General features: G+C 41.5%; 1 protein-coding gene across 2 annotated transcripts in view; it reads left to right on the plus strand.

Moving 5' to 3' along the window:
- NSD3 (nuclear receptor binding SET domain protein 3) overlaps positions 1-21,593 on the plus strand; it is a 96,042-nt gene that overhangs the window by 57,624 nt on the left and 16,825 nt on the right. The window contains exons 15-18 of one of the 2 annotated variants that reach the window (XM_066639210.1): positions 2,696-2,845; positions 6,988-7,144; positions 11,318-11,520; positions 12,257-12,369. In XM_066639210.1, the coding sequence (XP_066495307.1) occupies positions 2,696-2,845; positions 6,988-7,144; positions 11,318-11,520; positions 12,257-12,369 (623 nt within the window). The remainder of the gene's footprint in view (positions 1-2,695; positions 2,846-6,987; positions 7,145-11,317; positions 11,521-12,256; positions 12,370-21,593) is intronic. The other variant, XM_066639211.1, reaches the window with a different exon arrangement.

Consider the following 21,593-nt stretch of genomic DNA (forward strand, 5'->3'; position numbering starts at 1 on the left):
TTACGTTTAAAATTTGAATAAATTTACAAACATTTACATAAATGTATATATTAAAGATGAGCTTATATGAATGAATGAAGGTCTTGCAATAGCTCAAGGCCTATAAAAGGCCTGGCACAAAGCAAGGCTGGCCTTTCCTTTGCTGCCTCTACTGCATCACAGATGTGAAACAGCAAGCAGTGGAGGGAGCCCTCATCCCACAGCTCATGCAAGAGGTCAAACAGTTGCCCTCACACTAAGAGCAATTGCGTCGGACCAATGTGGGCTCCAACAAATCTCCGGAGGGTCAGAAGCTCATTGAAAACTGGGGGCTCCCTGAGGGCTGCATTGGGAGTCTTCAAGGGCTGCAAGTGGCCCCAGGGCTGGGGTTTGGGCACCCCTGAGCTAGAAAGTACTTATGGCTTTCAAATAGTGGGCTCAGTCAGATGCACGACCAAACCATCATCCTTACAGCTGTGAACTACTTCATTGTGGAGGTTGATAGGCCCTAAAAATCTGCTCTTACTAGGCTGATCTCTTTTCGCCTGCCTGCCTACACACACTCCTAACCCCATACTCAGCTCCAGCTTCGAGTAAGCTAGTGACTGCATTATTAACTTGGTGCATAGGTTTATTTATTCACAACTATAGTGATATACCATTTTCTTCTGCCCATGCGTTCAGATCAATTTACTAGTTAAAAGCGTAGCACACTTAACATACTCAATTACCAATTATTATATTATATACAATAGGATAAATCTGTTTAGTTATTGGATGTATATCCCACCTTTCCACAATTAGGTCTTCAAAGCAGTTTAAGGTGTTTCAGTCAAGCGGTGTTCATTCTCAGAGGGGGGAGGCCCCCCACATATGGATTTTCCACCAGGTGATTCCTTTGCTGTTCACCTGATGCCTTCTCTGGAGGGCTTTTCCAGTGGGTCAGTACCCTCTGGTATCCTCTATGCCTCAGCAATGGCAGCAAGACAAAGAGCAAGGCTTCCTTGAAACACCTGCCTCCAGGCCGTTCCAAGTGTTGGAATCCTGGCGTAGTCATAGAAAGGGGTTGGATGAAATTGTCATGAGATAGTTTGGGGGAAAGAGGGGCCAAATAGCAGTTTGTCCCCGTTGGGCTGATGAAGGGGGTCTTGCTGTCTCACCCCTCCCTTGGATGCAGCCAGGTAGAATGGCAGCAGATGGAGGCAGTTCTGGGAGGAGGGAAAGAGACCATATAATTTCTTTCCACCTGTTGGACCTGTTTTGAGCCTTCTCCAAGGAATCCATCTGCCTCCTAGCACTGTTGGCCACAGCTCCATTTCCCAAAGCCCTGGATACTGGGGCCCTGGAGAACAATACCAGGCAGGCCTTTCATTTGTGTGTACCTTGTCAGAGAAATATGTTCCAAGCTTATGTCAAGGAACACAAATTAAAATTGAAAATGTATTACACACTTTATCATTATAGTAAACTTTAGAATTTTGGCTGGTTCAGCATTTCTTGGAAGGGCCTATGTTGGCAGAAAGGGAGGGAAAAGAAAGCAAGCCACGTTTCAGAGAGGTGGACTGAAGGATCAAACAGCTTTGCTTTCAGAACAGTGTAAATTCCAACTTACAGGCAAGTTGTACAGGCTCAGGAAGTTGGGAGGAGTTTCCAGATCTCTGGCCACAAGTTTTCCAAACCCACGAAGCTTTGCATGAGGCAACAAACTAAAATAAAGGAAGAGCTGTGGGTTGGCTTCCTACAATTGTTTCAGAATCACTCTGGAAAGCTCCTCTTATTACTTCATGTCTCCTTTTGTATTTGAGGGGCTTCCCTTCAATCACCGGAGACTGGTGAGGTTTAAGGAAGGGAAGCTGTGTTCAGATGTTCACTTGCTGAGCAGAAATCTCAGCCTTCTGAGAGATGAGGGCAGCAGGCTCTAAAGTCTTGGGTAAACCACTGGGAGAAAAGAATACCTGATCTAGGCTGCACTGCATTTATTTGAACATCACGTCTTCCTGCTGCCATCACCTCTGTCACCCAGCCGTTCTTTCCGTGGCTGAATGGTGGTCGGGGAGAAGGATTCCTGAAGATGACCTGTACCTTGTTTGTCTGAATAGCTTTGATCAGGTTTCCTTCTCACAGTGAAGGGCATGGGAGAGACCAACGATTTGATCAGGCTGAGAATTTTCCCTGGTAAGTAACATCTGAACAAGCCATTTGATTCAATGAGTCGTATAACGGAAGGTGCAATTCTATGGTGGTCATTGCAGGGCCTGGCAAGCTCTGAGTGGGTGATGCTTTACATTTCTGAAGTCCATGCAACCATATAGCTTTAAATTCCCAGCCCCTGTTGATGGATGTCCTGTTTCACAGCTAGCTACATTTCTTATTGCAGACAAAGTATAGGTGATTTTTTTTGTTCCTGAAAGTGAGCAGATGTTGAAGTAGTACACAGAAAAAATCCAGTTTGGGCCTAGCTCTAATTTTTGCTCTGCTCCACATACACGTGGCTGCCACTTGTTCAACATAACAACCTGTCAGTAGTCTTAGGATCCTTTTTTCCCTGTCACTTTTTCTTCTTTTTTTTCCCATCACATCACTTTCCTTTCCATACTTAAAGCATAAGTAATATATGCATAGTAGGTGTCTTTAATTTGGTTTTATTTTATTTTCCTCCTTATGGAATCATGGGTAGTTTCATTGCAACTCATTTCTTTCTGTTTGTTTCGTATAGGGCTGATAGTGCAGGATCATTCAGACCCCCTGTTCAGTTCATATGCCTATAAGTCCCACTATCTACTGAATGAATCAAATCGTGCTGAGTTGATGAAATTACCTATGATTCCTCCTTCTTCGTCAGCTTCCAAAAAGAAAAGTGAGAAAGGTAACCAAAATAGCTTCTTTCTCTTTTTTTAATTTTCTTTTCACTTTTCCTGCCTTTTCTTTTTTTCTTTTCTTTTTGCTTTGCTTCTTAAATTTATTATTAAATTAAAGCAAGCTCTGTATTCTCATCCAGCACCTCCGTGTTGCGCTTGGTAAACTCCACTCATTGCTTCTTGTGAGTTTGCATTCATGTTGGCAAAATATTGCAAAAGGGCTTAAAATAATTGCTGAATTCCGCTCAAGGGCTGAGTCGCATTTTTATTGGCCCGTCAGACAGACTCCCCAAAGTTGTGAAACGGAGCTGCATCTCTCTGTAGTGTCCTTGTGTTGCGTGTGTGTGATACCTGAGAGCCAAACTCAAGGAAGTGAACAGCATTTGGTCCTAGTTTAGGCTCTTGGCAGTCCCTCTCTATGAGACCAGGAGCAACCAAGCATGTGATCTACCATCTCCAAATGGGGGCTATACATGCAACTGCCATGATTTATGTGCTCCCAATGGAGCTTTCGAACAGGAGGTCTTGGGGGGAGTGGGGGACTGCTGAGTCTTTGAGCTGGCTCTTGGCATTCCAGTTCATTGGTGGCTGTTGCCTGGGGGCTTACATTTCTCAACTGCCTTTATCCTTGAAAAGATGTCCAGCCCTCATTATTGCAATCAAGGCGGGCCTTAAGAACATAAAAACAGCGCCACTGGATCAGGCCATAGGCCCATCTAGTCCAGCTTCCTGTATCTCACAGCGGCCCACCAAATGCCCCTGGGAGCACACCAGATAACAAGAGACCTGCATCCTGGTGCCCTCCCTTGCATCTGGCATTCTGACATAACCCATTTCTAAAATCAGGAGGTTGCGCATACACATCATGGCTTGTACCCCGTAATGGATTTTTCCTCCAGAAACGTGTCCAATCCCCTTTTAAAGGCGTCCAGGCCAGACGCCATCACCACATCCTGTGGCAAGATTTCCACAGACCAACCACATGCTAGGTAAAGAAATATTTTCTTTTGTCTGTTCTAACTCTCCCAACACTCAATTTTAGTGGATGTCCCCTGGTTCTGGTGTTATGTGAGAGTGTAAAGAGCATCTCCCTATCCACTCTGTCCATCCCCTGCATAATTTTGTATGTCTCAATCATTTCCCCCCTCAGGCGTCTCTTTTCTAGGCCGAAGAGGCCCAAACGCCATAGCCTTTCCTCATAAGGAAGGTGCCCCAGCCCCGTAATCATCTTAGAGTCGCTCTCTTTTGCACCTTTTCCATTTCCACTATGTCTTTTTTGAGATGCGGCGACCAGAACTGGACACAATACTCCAGGTGTGGCCTTACCATAGATTTGTACAAACCTTGGCAGCTGCAGGGCCCAATGCAAAACATTCTTGCAAGCCCCCTCCATCCCATAGGGCTCCCCTACTCACCAGGATGAACAGCAGAGGTGAGGCGCCTGGCACTGGCATCACCACCAGCTGCTTTGGAAGGGGGAAGTTTCAAGCCAGTCGGACCCAGGGGAGGGTGGGAAGGAGGGCTGTCCAATGGCAGTGCTCTGCTCACCACAGTCTTGCTGTGACACCTTGGCATGGAAGATTCCATGCCCGAGCGTTAGCTACAGAACAAGTTGCCGGCTGTGACTGCGGGCACTCTGCTCATTGCCCCAATGCAGGGCGCCTCCAGGTGTATGGCTTAATTTGGTCAAATTGCCCTAAAGCCAGCCCTGATTGCAATATGTGACTTACTTAGCCTATTCTAAGAGGGAAGAGGCCCTTGAGTGTTTTATTGTTGTGTTTCTTCAGAGAAAGAGTAAAGGCCTAGGGAGGCAATAACTTTTGGCTAGGGACTTCCTCCCAACCCTTGGCAGGCCCCTCCCCACCTGCTTTCATAAATGTGATATAACCATGAATAGGTATCTTCCACAGGTCTGATTTCCCTCTGCACCCTCACTCCATGCTTCTAGTGGCTAATTCTGAACTGTCCCAGTTACTAATTCCTTAAGAACAACATTGGAAGGAAGTGTCTTTTATCATTCAAGTGGCAGGACAGGGAATTCTAGTCATCTAGCTTCACTATATAATGTACTAGGGTTGTCACCAAGTGTGTGTGTGTGTGTGTATGTACGTATGTGATGGCCGTTGTTCATTGCAAATGTTTGATTAAATCTATGCAAATTCAAAAGGTGTCTTGCCTAATTCCGGGGGTCGGCCAACTTCTGCTACTTGAAAACCAGGTGGCTTTCCTATACAGCGATCTTTTTGCTCAAGTGATCTCAAGGAAAAGGTACAAGCTTCACAACCGTTCAGACAAGTGCTAAGTGTATGCAGTCTTTGCATAGTGGGGAATATCCCTGCCTCATTTCCAAGGCAGGCTCATAGGATGTTCATATGTTGAATGTCATATTTGTATCAGAGCTCTGTGTGAAGACCTGTACAGTTGTTTAAACCACATTTAAATTCAGGAAATGTTCATGTAGTTAAGTGTATATGCTTTGGACTTGACACAGGTAGAATCCCTACAAAGATGACATCTCAACATGTGACCTTCTGGCGGTCATGTGTCCGTCCCGTCCTCCCCCAACTGCATGTAGGCTTTATGCATTAGGGCCTCATTCAAACCAGCCCTTTTGTCTGTGGAGTTTGGAAAAGAACTGTACCATCTTTTGAGAATTTTGAACTCTCAAAATGTGTGTAGAACTGGAACCTTTCTTAGTCTACATATCGTACATGATTAGTCACATTGCTGTGCTTGGATGCGTCTCCATCACCAAGAGACTTGAGACAATCAAAATTATTTTGAGCCCTCTTTCTGCTTAGCTTCAGCAAAAACTAATGCATCATAAAGAGTCAAGTTTCCTTGCTTAGCACTGAAAGTTATGCGTGGGGTTGGTTTTCGTTTGGTTTCGTTTCTTTGTGTTTTGCTTTAGTTTTCCCCGTCTTCTGGCATTTTATCATGCTTGGGCATTGTTTCAATGACTGGGGCTGTATTTCCTCTGAAATAGTGTTTACGCTTAAATTAATTACGGGATTTATGAAACGAGAAGGGAAATCCAAACATTCAAGATTTGCCACACTTAAAGCAGAGGAAATACAGTAATGATTTTGGTGTTGTTTCTAATGAGCTCTTTTTTTTTTTTAATAACAATCAGTGCAATGACAGTTTTGAAAGTCTATAGGTGGACAAGATTTTCTGACAGTCTTTTGGAAAGAAATACAGTAATCCAATTTGCTCTGATACTTAATTTAAATATCCACATTTCCTCATTCTTCTCCATAAACATTTTCTCCACTGTGAGATTCCTGTCTGAATGCAAATGGCAGGTGGCTGGTGCAGATGTAATTGTCCATATCTTTTAACTCGGGCTTGTAACTTGCCATGGTTAGAACAAACACTGGTGCTGCCATACTGTGGCTAGCTCCCGAAAGGGGAAGGTGGTGGTAGAAGTGGTGTGCAAGAAAGGGGAGGCAGCTTCATAAGAGACTGTGACCCACACCATGGTTAATAGATGGACGCTTTACATCTACACCATATTAGCTATTATTTATTTCTTGCATTTCTCTCCACCTTTTATCAAACTGTCAAGATCTTGTGCATGTGATACCGGAAACCTTCATTTTTGAAGAGCTAGCAAAGATTTGCCATTAAAAAAAAAAAGATTGGAATTTTCTCTTGATGTGATTTTTGGAACAGAAAAAAAATGGATCAACCTATAGGCTGCTTTTATGCACTAACTGATTGCTGAGGGATCCAGTCACGGCAATGCAGGTTTAAAACAGATTTGCATGGAATTCAGACATGTCCTTGAAACATTGGCAACTGTTCAGACTATCGGGGAAGCCGAAAATCCCACACAGTTTTGACATTCAAATACCACTTTCTTAGAAGGTAGTTCTGATTGCCAAGTTGGCCACGGAACCTAAAAATCAGGAAGCCTTTTAGTGTTAATTACTTGGCTTGGGGATGCAGTGTTTAATTAGTCTCATACACGCATTCTGTGTGTTTTAATCCGGCATTGTGGCTTTGACTTGATCCTTTGTTTTGCCATTTGTATTGTGTAAGATGGTGATACCAGCCAAGCATATGGCATTGAACGATGCGAGCAGGGGCAACATGTGTCCCACCGGATGCCTTTAACTACCAAGTGAGCAATGTTGTTTGTTTCAAGGTGGAAAATTGTTGTGCTGTGAATCGTGCCCTGCATCCTTCCACCCGGAATGTCTTCACATCGAGATGCCAGTCGGCTCCTGGAACTGCAATGACTGTAAAGCTGGCAAGAAACTGCGGTACAAGCAGATTGTTTGGGTTAAGCTTGGGAATTACAGGCAAGTCAAGGCTACCAAAAATCCCTTCTGGTTATCCTACCAGAACCGGCAGTCATATTCATAACTTTTAAATTCTTTTGTTATCCAAAACGTTTTGCCTGACATTTGTTATCCTTCCTTTTCTCAAGGGAGCTCAGCGCATGTATGTTGGGGGTTCCCTAGGGTTGACAATTCTGACTGAAGTTCTTTCTCTAGTGTCTCTTCACCCCCCCCCCCCCCACCCAAAACCAAGATTTAATGTTGGAAATTCCTGGAGCCCCTGTTAAAACCTCCAGGGTAACTTTCAGTAGTCACCTGGAGATTGATGCTGATTCCTGGAGACTCCAGACAACTGTTGCCTGGAGGGCTGGCAAGAGTAGGATTTCATTTCTCTCCCCTCCCCGCTGCTTTATCTCTGCAACAACCTTATCACTAGACACAGAGAAATTTTTTGAAAAAAGTGTACTGTATTTTTTCCCCTGTGACTAGTGATCATGTACAGTAACTGCACAAACACATGTGGATATTCCAAAGAAGGTAACACAAGCCTACTTGCTACCCCGAAGAAGCACGTTGCCATCTCAAGATAATTTATTTACATACAAATATAAAAGTTCATCTAATCCAGGGCTGTGTTTCCTACTGAGGCCCACCCACTGCCTCTGGATAGGCCACTAGTAGGAAATAATAATAATAATAATAACAACAGGGTATTTATATACTGGAAATGAAGGCATACCTGTTTCCCATCATTATGTCCCTGCAACTGTGGTTCAGAGGCACCCTGTTTCTGATCCTGGAAATTGCATAGAGTCATTGTGACCAGTAAGTCCTAGCTAGACCCCTCCTCTTACTTGCTGAAAAACATTTTTCAATGAACAGAGCACATCCCCCTGTATATCATGGGTATTTTAAAGGAGTACTTCTTCCCTTTTGCAGCCTTGAAACAATTCTCTTTTTCATTGTATTTTAATGGGTAGCATAGTGGCTGAGCAAATGAGAGCCCAATCCTATTCAACTTTCCATCATTGATGCAGACATACTATCCAGCCATGACCTGCATCCTTCGTGGGGGGGGGGGGCACTCACAGAGGCTTCCTCAAGGTAAGAGAATGTCCCCTTACCTTGGGACTGCATCGGCACGGGGAAGTTGGTTAGGATTGGGCTCTGAGTTGTGAATCAGGACTTCCCTGGTTTGGATTTTCCCTCTTCTATGAACTCACTAGCCTTAGGCAAACTCCTTTCTGTCAATCTCAGTTGCGCTGTAAGGGATGGTTATACTCATGTATGTTAGTGGGCTGTTGTAAGGATTCCATCAAGATAATACTTATGAAATGGCTTTGCACCCTCAGAACAGGCTAAAGCAGTGGTGCTCAAACTTTTTAGCACTGGGATATACTTTTTAGAATGACAGTTTGTGGGAACTTACCAGAAGTGATGTCATTAACCTGGGTGTGATGTCATGGCCTGAAGTGGCATCGTCAATTTAGGCTTCATACCTAGGTCATGATCAGCCAAAAGTCCCATTACCACAGCATGCTCGTGTTGTTGCTTTGCAGAGCTCAGAATTCAAACATTTCAGCTTGGAAGTCAGAGTAGAATGTAGTCTTGGATCCTTCTCCAACCACACAGCCCTCCCCCCTTTCCAGCACCCCATCTTCCCTCTTATTCAGGGCAAAGCACCAAGCGTTACTCCCTCTGGGAGCTCACCCTGCCTAGTACCCTGTGTTATCAGCTCTGTATTTTCAGTGGTGGCTGAGCTAAGTGCTATGCAACTCACCTGAAATTGGCTTTGCAACCCACCTAGTGAGTTCCAGTCCACAGTTTGAGAAATGCTGTGCTAAAGAATTATTATTATTAGTGCTGCATAGGAAGAAATCACTCCATTTGCTCCACAAAGATGGAGGGTCAGAGGGAGCCCATCCCCTTGGAAAATAACCCTTGAATCCATCCCAGGATTGTCTTAATCGAAGTCAAGATGAAAATCAAGAATTTGCCTGCCCAGCCCTTTCTTTAAAAATCTTTTAGAGTGATTCCATAACCTACCTAGCAATGTTTCATTAATTGCATTGATTTAAATCAGCAGTTCCCAAACCTTTTGGTGCTGTGACACACCTTGTCCTCCCCGGCAGGTCACAACATGCTGTTCCATCTTGCGAGGCCCCGGAGGCCTCTTCTGGACCACGACCCATCCTATTGGCCTCTGAATGGCCCGCAGAAACCTTTATGCTTTCCAGCTTTTGGAAGTCACTTCTGGGTTAGCCAATTACTTCCAGTTCTACCAGAAGTAACTTTTGGAGTCCTCTGTACCCTCCGGGGCCTCCTAATGCTTCCAGAATAGCTCCAATTTGAAGCTATCAAGAAGCAAGCGTGGGTGAGAGGGCCCCGGTCATGACCTGCCAGGCATGGGCTTACAACCCATTGGTGGGTCACAACCCCCACTTTGGGAAATGCTAAATGATGAGGAAGTTTTTTTTTTCCTCCTAAATGTCTAAGCTAAATTTGTTGTCTTGTAATCTTGTGAATTATCTTCAACAATTACTTTCGCCCTTCCCTGTCTTTTGTCTATGATACTACTTAAACATTTGAAAACTGTGGCACATATCCGCCTGTCCGCATCTTTTTTCATCACCTTAAAGATCCTTAGTTCCTTCATCCTCCTCTTATATAATTGGTCCTCTACATCTTTATCATTAAAAGTGATATCCAGTCCTTCCCAGCTTGTCAACAACTGCCTTCCACTGTGGTTCCCAGCACTGGATGCAATTAAGTGTTGACAGGACTGAATTAAATGTAACTGCATGTTTTTGAGACTAGAATCTATTCTCCTGCTAGTACAGCCTAAAATGGCCTCTGGTTTGTGCCAAAGCAATATATTAACACGCATTCATTTCATTATAGCTCTAGATGTTTTTTCATGTGTTGCCTAATCATTGTCAGATTTTATGCTTTGTCCGTAAATTCATTTTGTGACTATCTTTCTACATCTCTGTTTTATTGAGAGAATTCTGACTGTTCCCATCCCCCCTCCAAAAGTGTTTTTATTTCTTCAAGGGTTTGCATCATCTGCAAACTTGATAATGTCCTCACCTGTCCTTAATGAATGAAAACCTCATCTGCCTTTAGTGAATATCTTGAATGCTAGACTTAACATTTGTGAGTGTGCAGGCATTCGTGGATGCACGTAGTACTTCCTTTTCAGTTTGATGAGGATTCATTTATTACTGAAACTTGGATCCAGTTTTGGACATAATATCTGGAAGCTTCTTCTAGACCCAGAAGGTGTTTTTAAATGAAAATGGAATGGGGTCATTCTCTCTTTGATTTGTTCTGTTCAAGCTGTCCCTGTAAGACAAACTGTTAAAAGAAATGTATTAAACCTCAGAAAACGATGTGGGCCCACGAACATCTGTGAACTTGTGTGCAAGGCTAAACTATAGGTTTTTACATTTGTAAAAGACTACAGTCCCTTCCAGATTGAACCACGTATGTGTGGTTCCTGCAGAAGCTCCACTAAAATTAATGGTGATAGCATAGCACTAATGCTTGTGTTTTAGCTCCCAGGGGCAGCTGCAGGCCTGGCCAGTGTGCCACCCTGGGGCATAGGATCGCAACGTGTCTCCCCCTCCCCACTAAGAGGAGATTTACCCGCAGCACAGAGCTTTGCAAGACAGCCACTGGCGCTTTGAAAGTTTTCCGAGGCCTCTGGAGAGCCGTTAAACAGGAACGACTGAAGCCCTTCTGCGGACCAGGGAGGCCCCACACCGTGTCCACCGCTGCTCCGAAAGCATTTCCGAGGCCTCAGGAGAGCCGTTAAACAGTACGTCTGGTTTTCAGAAAACCGGAAGTACTGTTTAACGGCTCTCGGAAATGCTTTTTGTGCAGCAGTGGACACAACATAGGGCCTCCCTGGTCCGCAGAAGGGCTCCAGAAGGCAGGCAGAGGTGACGTGGCAGTTGCACCCCACATGCATTTGCCCCCCCAACCTTCCCTCGGGCCCCTACTGCCCAGGTAATGGGGAGTATATGTATGAGGCGTATACTGAGGGTACTCTCCTACTAGATGTCATCCTGCGGAAATTTAATCAGAGCTTTGCTAAGTAGATTCAGAGCTGAAAGCTACACAAGTGGTCTCTAATTCACCTGCCTCCCTCTTTATTTTTTTCTCTTCCCTCTCTCTCCTTATGTGTGTTAGGTGGTGGCCGGCTGAGATCTGCAATCCCAGGTCTGTTCCTCTCAACATTCAGGGCCTCAAACATGATATCGGGGACTTCCCAGTATTTTTCTTTGGTTCACATGACTACTATTGGGTACACCAGGGCAGAGTATTCCCTTATGTTGAAGGAGACAAAAGTTTTGCCGAGGGGCAAACTAGTATTAACAAGACCTTCAAGAAAGGTAAAATTAAACACAATTTCTAGTGGTTTAATGACAAAAAGTTCCACATTTTTGTGTCTCCACCACCACTGGGTTGCATGGAAATAGTGTTTTGTGTCCTGTGTGAAATGCCGTTTAATTCCCTTGAGTATTGGTTAAAATGCTTTATTTCTCCTGTCCTAAATATAAGCCAGTCCTGGAATAATTTCCGATTTCATCTGGAGTGATTCCATAGTCTATTTGGTACAATAATAGGTATTGCAATTAGTGTGGCAGTTGCTAAATCAGTTTGATTGATAATTAAAACTCTTTTGATGATTTAAGAAAGTGTCCCTGATTATTGGGCAGCTGATTTCGTTTGTATTTATTTTTAATACACAAGTCCTTTACGAAAGCTGTGGATGGGTAGGTGCCACCCTAGAAGAGGCACTCCCCTTTCTCACAAGAGAGCATACCTCATCTAAGAAGTTGCCTGCTGGGAAATGTGCGTCTATTGTGCAAACAGCAAGAAAGGATTGTTGTTGTTTTTCTCCTTTAGAACCATAGTTTTTACTTGTGCAGGTTTATGCAGAATTAATAGAAAGACTCTTGAGATGAATTGACGTAAGATTTCTTTAATTGGGTGACACCCTAGATATAATGCAATTGTTTGAAACCATTTTGTTATAGATTACCAAATCTCAGCTATTTCTGAAGTGTCCCTCTGCACCAGCTGCTAACACTAACTCCCTCCCCCATTTTGGGCTCCTTCACACAGCACTTGAAGAAGCAGCAAAACGCTTCCAGGAACTGAAAGCACAAAGAGAAAGCAAAGAAGCACTTGAGATTGAGCGGAATTCAAGAAAACCACCGCCCTACAAACACATTAAAGTGAGTCCCCCGTCTTCTCTTTGTGCTTGATAAGTTAGGCATGCATCGCACCAGCCTTTGCACAAAGGGCTGCTCAATGAATCATTGTGCCATTCTTGGTTAATTTTAAGGCCTGTTCCCATGATGACTTGGGGTGACTTTAGTCATGACGATGAGTCAGCTTGCCTAGCATGTTAAGGTATTGCAGTCTTGCAGTGACAGACCTGTCTCTTTGAAAAACTTTTCCCAAAACCACAGAAGAAAGACAGTCTCGTTTTTTGTTGCGTTGAAAAAGTTTTTTTTTTTCTCCTCTCCCTGAGCATATTAGTTGTGTTTACCATCTCTTCTGGGAAGTGAGAAGTTTGTTATGGTTACAATACTTTGTTTGAGTTACCAACATTAATAATAGAATTAAACTAAAAGGCTGCTTGTTGAGCTTTTTGCATAAAGGAGTATACAGATATCTGGTGGCAAATTAAGATAACTACTTGTGAAGTGTTACAGATTGGAACACCTGTGGAAATTTAAGATCATTACCTGAGGATTGTGAAAGACTGAGATTTTTAAAGGGAAAATGTCCACCAGGAGACGTAATACGTTGGAACAGATACATAAAGAGAAATCCCCACCAAGATCATCAGGGAAAGAGTTGAATCTGGAAGCTATTCAAGACTTACTAATGAAGATGGAAAATTATTTGCAGAAAAAAAATAGAAGGGATGGATGGGAGATTCGAAACATTACGTCAAAAAATGCAGGAGATGAATTTACAGATGCAAACAAACATGTCACTTTGGGATAAAATGTGGGAAGAAACAGAGATAAAAGGGATAAATGATACAATGAAAGTTCATGAGACAAAATTTGAGGATTTAGAAATCAGAGATGATAGGAATCAGGATATGTTGGCATTGATGGAACAGGCACAAAAAGAAAATATTTTAAGATTCAGAGCTATACCAGAACAGGAAGGAGAGGAGATAAGAGCCAGGATGAGAGAAATCTTGGCAATTTGCTTGAAAAGTGATCCTAATGAGATGGAGTTGGAGATAGAGTCTACAGAGTAAATACAAGGATTGCAAGGTTGAGAAAGCTTCCAAGAGATATATTAGTGCATTTCATAAGAAAAAGGACAAGAGATAGGGTTTTACAGCAACATGCAAAGATGAAGCGTACAGTAGAAGGAGTACAGATTATTATGATGAAGGAGGTTCCACTTAGAATTCTAAAGAAAAGGAAAGAATATGGCTTTCTGGTAGATGTTTTGAAACAGAAGAAAATTATCTTTAGATGGTGTGAATTGGAAGGAGTTATCTTTAGATTTCAGAGTAGAATGTATAGAATAGATACAGTTCAGAAAGCTAAAGATTTTATGAAGGAATTCGAAGGAGGAGGAGAAAGAAGAGAACAGGAAAATCTAAAGGATATGCAACAAACCCAAATAGACTTTCAAATAATTAGTTCAGAAGATTAGCTATGGAGTATAAGTTTTTATCTTGGAACATTAATGGAGCTAATGCTCCAAATAAGAGGAAAAAATTTTTTATTATTTGAAGAAACTTAAAAAAGATGTGATTTGCCTTTTAGAGATGCATATTTAAAAAGGTCATACAAACTACTTAATACAGAGAAAGTTAGGACAAGAATTTTTTTCAACAAATTCAAAGAAGAAAAATGAAGTGGTTATGTATGTTAAAGATTATTTAAAACCAAAACTTGTGTTTGCAGATGAAAAGGGCAGGTGATTGGCTGTGGAAGTTATAATTTCGGGAGTAAGAACTTTACTTTTGGGTTTGTATGCTCCAAATCAAGAAAGAGGAGTTGTTTTTTTTTAGGCAATTATTGGATGTACTCTTAAATTACTCATATTCAAGTTATTGTTTGATGGGAGATTGGAATGCAGTTGTGTCACCACAAAGGGATAAAAAATCTGAGGAGATTAAGATTTCTCAAGGGAAATTACCAAAAACTTTTTTTGATTTGGTAGAAGCTTTAGGGGTTGTAGATATTTGGCGACAAATGAATGGAAATATAAAAGAGTTTACCTATTATTCAGAAAGACACAGATCATTTTCAAGAATAGATATGTTCTGGGTGACGAAGGATATTGCAATAAAAACTTCTAAAACAGAAATTCTATCAAAGACTCTTTCAGATCATAATCCAATAACTATGACTATTAAGAAGAAACCTACAACATATAGATGGAGATTGAATGAATTGTTGTTACAAAAAGAGGTTATAATAAAGGATACTAAACAGAAATTAAGGGAATTTTTTAATTTGAATTTAAATAAGGGGACAGAAATGAGGATAGTTTGGGACACTAGTAAAGCCTTTATGAGAGGATACTTTATTCAGAAAAGTATAGAATGGAAAAAAGAGAGACAAATTAAGTTTCAGAAAATTGAGGAGGAAATTAAAAAGAAGGAATATGAGTTAATAGAAGTCCCAGGAGATAAAAAAAAATAGTACAACAAATAAAAGATTTACAGCATCAATTATCTTTGATGATGGTGAATCAAATGGAAATTAAATTAAAGTTTGTGAAGCAAAGATATTTTGAGCATGCCAATAAACCAGGGAAATGGTTGGCCTACAAATTGAGGAAGCAGAGACAGAAGAGAGTAATTTTAAAATTGCAGGAGGCGGGAAAAATGTATACCGATCAGGAGGATATAAAAAAAATAATTACAAATTATTATGCTAATTTATACAAAAGTCAAAAAATAGATCAAGTAGAAGTAAAGAACTACTTGGATAAACAAAATTTACCAAAAGTGTCTGAAGAACAAAGGGAAATTTTAAAATAATAGAATAACTCTGTGTGAAATTGTAGAGGCAATAAAGAAGATTAATATAGATAAATCTCCGGGTCCAGATGGTTTAACAGGTAGATTTTATAAATGTTTAGAAGAAGAAGTAAGTTTACCATTGCTTAACACGATGAATGATATTTTGCAGACTGGGAAAATGCCAGATTCATGGAAGGCAGCAAATATTACTTTGATTCCTAAAGAAGGACAGGATTTGATGGATATAAAAAATTACAGACCTATTTCCTTGTTGAATAATGATTGTAAAATATTTACAGCAATTTTAGCAAACAGAATGAAGAAGATATTACAAAATCTTATACATGAAGATCAATGTGGTTTTTTACTGAAAAGACACATGAGTGATAATATTAGAATAGTATTGGATTTGCTGGAATATTATGATAAAAGGATAGAGAAACAATTAGCATTGATTTTTTTGTACTTTGAGAAGGCGTTTGACAATTTGAGTTGGACTTTCTTGATTCCTGTCTTAGAGAAGATGAACTTTGGAGAGAACTTTATTCAATGGATAAAGTCAATTTATACATCACAAACTGTGCAGGTAGTGGTAAATGGAGAATTATCAACAATGTTTGAGATTCAAAAGGAAACACGACAAGGATGTCCATTGTCGCCACTTTTATTTATACTTGCCTTAGAAGTGTTATGTAGAGATATTAGACAAGATGAAAGACTACATGGTGCAAAGATTAAAAATGAATGTTTTAAATTAAGAGCATTTGCAGATGATATGGTTTTGATCTTAGAAAAACCTTTAAAAGACATAGAGTTGTTGATGGTTAAGTTGAAGCATGGCTTGAACTTGGCATGGCTAACCAGCCAAGTTAGAGAGGCTGTGAAGGGCAAGGAAGCTTCCTTTCGTAAATGGAAGTCTTGCCCTAATGAGGAGAATAAAAGGGAACATAAACTGTGGCAAAAGAAATGTAAGAAGGTGATACTGGAGGCCAAGCGAGACTATGAGGAACGCATGGCCAGCAACATTAAGGGGAATAATAAAAGCTTCTTCAAATATGTTAGAAGCTGGAAACCCGCCAGAGAAGCGGTTGGCCCTCTGGATGGTGAGGGAGGGAAAGGGGAGATAAAAGGAGACTTAGAGATGGCAGAGAAATTAAATGAGTTCTTTGCATCTGTCTTCACGCCAGAAGACCTCGGGCAGATACCGCTGCCCGAACGGCCCCACCTGACCGAGGAGTTAAGTCAGATAGAGGTTAAAAGAGGTTTCAGACCTCATTGATAAATTAAAGATCAATAAGTCACCGGGCCCTGATGGCATCCACCCAAGAGTTATTAAGGAATTGAAGAATGAAGTTGCTGATCTCTTGACTAAGGTATGCAACTTGTCCCTCAAAACGGCCATGGTGCCAGAAGATTGGAGGATAGCAAATGTCATGCCAATCTTTAAAAAGGGAAAGAGGGGGGACCCAGGAAACTATAGGCCGGTCAGCCTAACATCCATACCGGATAAGATGGTGGAATGCCTCATGAAAGATAGGATCTCAAAACACAAAGATGAACAGGCCTTGCTGAGGGAGAGTCAGCATGGCTTCTGTAAGGGTACGTCTTGCCTCACGAACCTTATAGAATTCTTTGAAAAGGTCAACAGGCATGTGGATGTGGGAGAACCCGTGGACATTATATATCTGGACTTTCGGAAGGCGTTTGACACAGTCCCTCACCAAACGCTACTGAAAAAACTCCACAGTCAGGGAATTAGAGGACAGGTCCTCTCGTGGATTGAGAACTGGTTGGAGGGCAGGAAGCAGAGAGTGGGTGTCAATGGGCAATTTTCACAATGGAGAGAGGTGAAGAGCGGTGTGCCCCAAGGATCTGTCCTGGGACCGGTGCTTTTCAACCTCTTCATAAATGACCTGGAGACAGGGTTGAGCAGTGAAGTGGCTAAGTTTGCAGACGACACCAAACTTTTCCGAGTGGTGAAGACCAGAAGTGATTGTGAGGAGCTCCAGAAGGATCTCTCCAGACTGGCAGAATGGGCAGCAAAATGGCAGATGCGCTTCAATGTCAGTAAGTGTAAAGTCATGCACATTGGGGCAAAAAATCAAAACTTTAGATATAGGCTGATGGGTTCTGAGCTGTCTGTGACAGATCAGGAGAGAGATCTTGGGGTGGTGGTGGACAGGTCGATGAAAGTGTCGACCCAATGTGCGGCGGCAGTGAAGAAGGCCAATTCTATGGTTGAGATCATTAGGAAGGGTATTGAGAACAAAACGGCTAGTATTATAATGCCGTTGTACAAATCTATGGTAAGGCCACACCTGGAGTATTGTGTCCAGTTCTGGTCGCCGCATCTCAAAAAGGACATAGTGGAAATGGAAAAGGTGCAAAAGAGAGCGACTAAGTTGATTACAGTGCTGGGGCACCTTCCTTATGAGGAAAGGCTACGGCGTTTGGGCCTCTTCAGCCTAGAAAAGAGACGCCTGAGGGGGGACATGATTGAGACATACAAAATGATGCAGGGGATGGACAGAGTGGATAGGGAGATGCTCTTTACACTCTCACATAATACCAGAACCAGGGGAAATCCACTAAAATTGAGTGTTGGGGGGGTTAGGACAGACAAAAGAAAATATTTCTTTACTCAGTGTGTGGTCGGTCTGTGGAACTCCTTGCCACAGGATGTGGTGCTGGCGTCTAGCCTAGACGCCTTTAAAAGGGGATTGGACAAGTTTCTGGAGGAAAAATCCATTATGGGGTACAAGCCAGGATGTGTATGCGCAACCTCCTGATTTTAGAAATGGGTTATGTCAGAATGCCAGATGCAAGGGAGGGCACCAGGATGAGGTCTCTTGTTATCTGGTGTGCTCCCTGGGGCATTTGGTGGGCCGCTGTGAGATACAGGAAGCTGGACTAGATGGGCCTATGGCCTGATCCAGTGGGGCTGTTCTTATGTTCTTATGAAGAAGTTTGAATCATTAGCAGGATTTAAGATAAATAAACAGAAAACTAAAATTTTATCTAAAAATAAAAACGAACAAGACCAATCGAAGTTGATGAATAAGACTGGGTTCAAAGTGGAGAAGAAGATTAAGTATTTAGGTATTATTTTGACAAACACGAATTGTATGTTATTTCAAAATAATTATGTTAAAGTTTGGGGTGAAATCAAAAAAGATTTTGCAAGATGGGAAAGGTTGAAATTATCTTTTTTGGGAAGAATATCTGTAATTAAAATGAGTGTACTACCAAAAATGCTTTTTCTTTTCCAGAATATACCAATATTACTTTCTGATAAACCTTTTAAAGAGTGGCAGAAAGATGTGACAGGTTTTATATGACAAGGGAAAAAACCAAGAGTGAAATTTAAGATTTTGCAAGATGCAAAAGAAAGAGGAGGTTTAGGACTGCCTGATCTGAAGACTTATTATGCATCATGTTGTTTTCTGTGGCTTAAAGAATGGATATTGTTGCAAAACAAAAAATTGTTGAAGTTAGAAGGATATGATTTAAGATTTGGTTGGCATGGATATCTTTGGTATGATAAGTTGAAAGTGAATATGGAATTCAAGAATCATTATGTTAGACATGCATTGTGGAAGATATGGAATCGTTATAAGAAAAGGTTTTACAACAAAATTCCACTCTTAGCTTCACCACAAGAAGCACATTTTGGTGTGGGAACTGTACCAGGAGATAAATGGTTATTGTATAAGAACTTATTGAAATGTAATCAAGGTCAATGTATTTTGAAGTCTAGAGAGGAATTGATTGTAGAGGGTTTTGACTGCCAATGGTTTATGTATTTACAATTATTAGAAAGATTTAAAATTGATAAAAAATTATATGGTTTTGAAGAGGGAGAGACAATATTGGAGAAACAATTAAGATCAGATGAGCAGGTAATATCTAAAATATATAAATTGCTTTTGAAGTTTGAAACAGAAGATGAACAGGTTAAGGAATGCATGATCCAGTGGACAAAAAATGTGGGCTATGAACTTTCAATGGACAGATGGAAGAAATTATGGATAAAACAGACAAAATTTACTTTGAATGTTAACATTAAGGAAAATATATATAAGATGATTTATCGTTGGTATGTGACACCAAGTAAATTAGCCAAAATGTATGAAACTATGTCCAATAGTTGTTGGAAATGTAAGAAACAAGAGGGAACATTTTACCACATGTGGTGGACGTGTTCAAAAGTTAAAAAATATTGGTCAAAAATTCACGCACAGATACAGTTGATCTTAAAAACAAATATACAATTGAAGCCAGAAGTATTTTTATTAGGTATGACAGATGAGTATGTGGAAAGAAAAAATGAAGTTTTATTTTTGTATATGATAAGCGCTGCCAGAATACTTTATGCTCAAAATTGGAAGACTATGAATATACCTTTGGTGGAGGAATGGTGGATAAGACTTATGGATTATGCGGAGATGGATAAATTAACAATTTTGCTTAGGGAGAATTCAACAGAAAACTTTTTGAAGAATTGGAGTCCAGTTATTGATTTTTTGAATCAGAGAGAGGATGGGGATTTGAGGTATTTTGGATTTGAAGATTGATTTTGAAGTATTAGTGGTATAGATTAATATTTGTTAATGTTTGGACTGTATGTATTTGGATTATAAGTATGGGAATGTTTTGGCTTCCCTCATGCTGCTTTATTAGAATTTTGTTTATGTATGTATTTGTTTTTCTATTTTATGTTTATTATAGTTAAATAAATAAATAAACAGAGAAAAAAAAAGAAAAACTTTTCCCAAAACCAAGCTATTGTATGATAAAACAAGATCATGTAAAATGGTTGCTAATCTTTCTCCATTTAGCAGCTTTGAATGTCTGTAATAATTTAATCCCTACATTAAGGAAAATACATGTGTCAACAGGAATTCTAGAATGATGTTGCAGTCAAGTTGGTCTGTGGAACTCCTTGCCACAGGATGTGGTGATGGCATCTGGCCTAGATGCCTTTAAAAGGGGATTGGACCAATTTCTGGAGGAAAAATCCTTTATGGGTTACAAGCCATGATGTGTATGTGCAACCTCCTGATTTTAGAAATGGGCTATGTCAGAATGCCAATGCAAGGGAGGGCACCAGGATGAGGTCTCTTGTTATCAGGTGTGCTCCCTGGGGCATTTGGTGGGCCGCTGTGCGATACAGGAAGCTGGGCTAGATGGGCCTTTGGCCTGATCCAGCAGAGCTGTTCTTATGCCAGCCTAAGAACATCCATGTGAGCACAAGTAGCTTACTCCCACCACCACCCCATGATCATTGAAAGGAAAAGCATTTAAAGTACTTTTCATCATTGTTGTTGATCAGTATGTATCAGAACTACCAATATATATATATATAGAGAGAGAGAGAGAGAGAGAGATTCCTTATGAGCTCACATCACAGTATGTCTAGGATGCATACATTTACACGGACTACACTGTCATAAGAACATAAGGAAAGTCCCGCTGGATCAGGCCAAAGGCCCATCCTGCTTCCTATATCTCTCAGTGGTCCACACGCACATGCACATCATGGCTTGAAACCTGTGAAGGACTTTTCCTCCAGAAATTTGTCCAGTCCCCTTTTAAAGGCATCCAGGCCAGATGCCATCACCACACCCTATGGCAAGGAGCTCCACAGACTAAGTGCACATTGGGTAAAGAAATATTTTCTTTCGTCTGCCCTAAACTTTCGCCAACACTTAATTTTAGTGGGTGTCCCCTGGTTCTGGTATTGTGTGAGAGAAAAAAGAACATCCCCCTGTCCACTCACCTCTCTCCTGCATAATTCTTTCCAAAATCTAACATGTGGAAGCAAGAGCAGCATGATCTCAGATGCTGCCTGATGCAGCCTCTGCTGCCTGTGCCACAGCATGCATGGAAGAAAAAGCCCCTAACTGTACTCCTTGCACAGTTTCCTCAAACTCAGGAGTGCTGCACTTCTGGTTTTATTTAAAGCGACTGCTCAAACAAAGGAGCTCCTCGGTGTGCACTGTCCCTGTAAATAAAACTGGAAATCCAGTCCTTGCAGGCTTGAGGGGAAATCGCACAGGGAACGTGGTAAGGAGGTGGGTGATCTGCTTCCTTCTTGGGCAAGTGAGAAGTGGGTCAGCACAGCTGGTATCAGCAGTGATCTGGAGGGAGGTGGTGACAGAGTTGGGGTGAAGGATACCGGAATCTACCACCTCCTCACAATCCACCAATGGTGCAAGCCTAATCAGGTTGCCTCATGGTTGGATAGCCTCTATGTGAGACAGATTCCCCCACTCCATCCCCAGAAATGCACTTTGCCCCTTTGATACTCCCCCCGTGTATTTTTTTGTGTGTGTCACCACAGATATCGTTATATGCATTCTCCTAACTTAAAGTGCAGCGCATTGCTAAAATTGCACTGGAACAGGCAGGCCAGTGCAAGGTTCGGGCGCTTCCTGGCTCAGCCTGGGG

The sequence above is a fragment of the Tiliqua scincoides genome, chromosome 11, assembly GCF_035046505.1.
Source record: "Tiliqua scincoides isolate rTilSci1 chromosome 11, rTilSci1.hap2, whole genome shotgun sequence".
NCBI lineage: Eukaryota > Metazoa > Chordata > Lepidosauria > Squamata > Scincidae > Tiliqua > Tiliqua scincoides.